The sequence below is a fragment of the Corvus brachyrhynchos genome, unplaced genomic scaffold (genome assembly GCF_000691975.1).
Source record: "Corvus brachyrhynchos isolate BGI_N302 unplaced genomic scaffold, ASM69197v1 scaffold150, whole genome shotgun sequence".
NCBI classification, from domain to species: domain Eukaryota; kingdom Metazoa; phylum Chordata; class Aves; order Passeriformes; family Corvidae; genus Corvus; species Corvus brachyrhynchos.
Window position 1 is genome coordinate 2,053,161 of NW_008236162.1, and position 1,259 is coordinate 2,054,419.

Genomic DNA, 1,259 nt, shown 5'->3' on the forward strand with positions numbered 1-1,259 from the left:
AACCCTCCCTGCCCCCGCTGCGTGGGGAAACTGAGGCAGGGAGGCGGTGCCGAGAGATGCGGCCTCAAGCCCATCCCGAGGGAGCACTGGCATGAGGAGGCGACCCCTCCCCAGCCTCGGGGGGGGGCGACGCTGACCCACCTCGAAGGACTGGAAGGTCAATCCCACGTGGTAGCCCTCAGACACGGTGATTTTCCAGACGCACACCTTGCTGGGCCGATAGTCATCGGGGTAGTTGGGGGACTGGATGTGCCCGTTGTCCTTCTTCACGTCCCCCCCGCAGATGGCTGGAAGGGAGGAGCAGCAGCCTGAGCCCCCCCGGGCCCCACGCCGCCCCCTGGACCCCGCTGCTCCCCCCTACCTTCGTAGACGGCGAAGAAACCTTTGCCCACCCAGTTGCTGCTGCTCCGAAACTCCACCCAGAGGCGGCTGTCGGTGGAGATGATGGGCTCGGGCAGCTTGTTCCCGCAGAACCTGCCTGGGGATGAAGGCGTGCTGGGCTGCCGTGCTGGAACCCTCCTCTTCCTCACCGCCACCTCCTCTTCCTCACAGCCTCCTCTTCTTCATCACCACCTTCTCTTCCTCACCGCCACCTCCTCTTCCTCCTCACCACCTCCTCTTCCTCACAGCCTCCTTCTCTTCCTCTTCACCACCTCCTCTTCCTCACCATCCCCTTCCTCCTGGTCTCCCGATGCCCCTTTCCAGCCTAAAGCCAAAGGCTGCTTCTCCCCTCACTTGTCCCCCTGCTCCCCTCCGGCTTTTCTGGCTGTGTCACTCAAACTGGTGATTCCAGAGCCAGCTGGGATTTGGGGAACATCCAGCTCATGGGGATGGGACTGGGATCCTGGAATCTCCCTGGGGAACATCCAGCTCCTCGGGGTGGGACCGGGACACTGGGATCTCCCTGGGGAGAGATGTGCCAGCCAGCTGGATCATCCAGACTGGTTTCACTGGTGTGGGCCAAACTGGGGGCTCCATTCACCCCGATAACCCCTCTAGGGGGCAGTTCCCCCCTCCCCAGGGCTTTGGAACTTCAGGCAGGCAGGGAGAGGGGTAGAGGGAATCCCCCGGCCCCGCTGCCGGCCCCGGAGCGTTCCCAGCGGGCAGGAGGAGCGGGCAGGAGGCCCCGGGTTGTTACCTCGCAGCGTGGCCTTTCTCCAGAACCCGTCTCTCACCTCCACGTAGTCGTACCAGCACAGCCGGCTTCGGTACAGGTCCAGGGTGGTGAAATTCAGGATGATCTAAGGTTGGGAAGAAGC

The 1,259-nt window shown here is 63.6% G+C and overlaps 1 protein-coding gene across 1 annotated transcript in view; it reads right to left on the reverse strand.

The window, feature by feature from the left end:
* Positions 1–1,259, reverse strand: part of BMP1 (bone morphogenetic protein 1) — a 12,584-nt gene that overhangs the window by 6,188 nt on the left and 5,137 nt on the right. Inside the window, 3 exon segments of the mRNA XM_017732434.1 lie at positions 116–287; positions 362–478; positions 1,139–1,241. Of these exon segments, the coding sequence (XP_017587923.1) occupies positions 116–287; positions 362–478; positions 1,139–1,241 (392 nt within the window).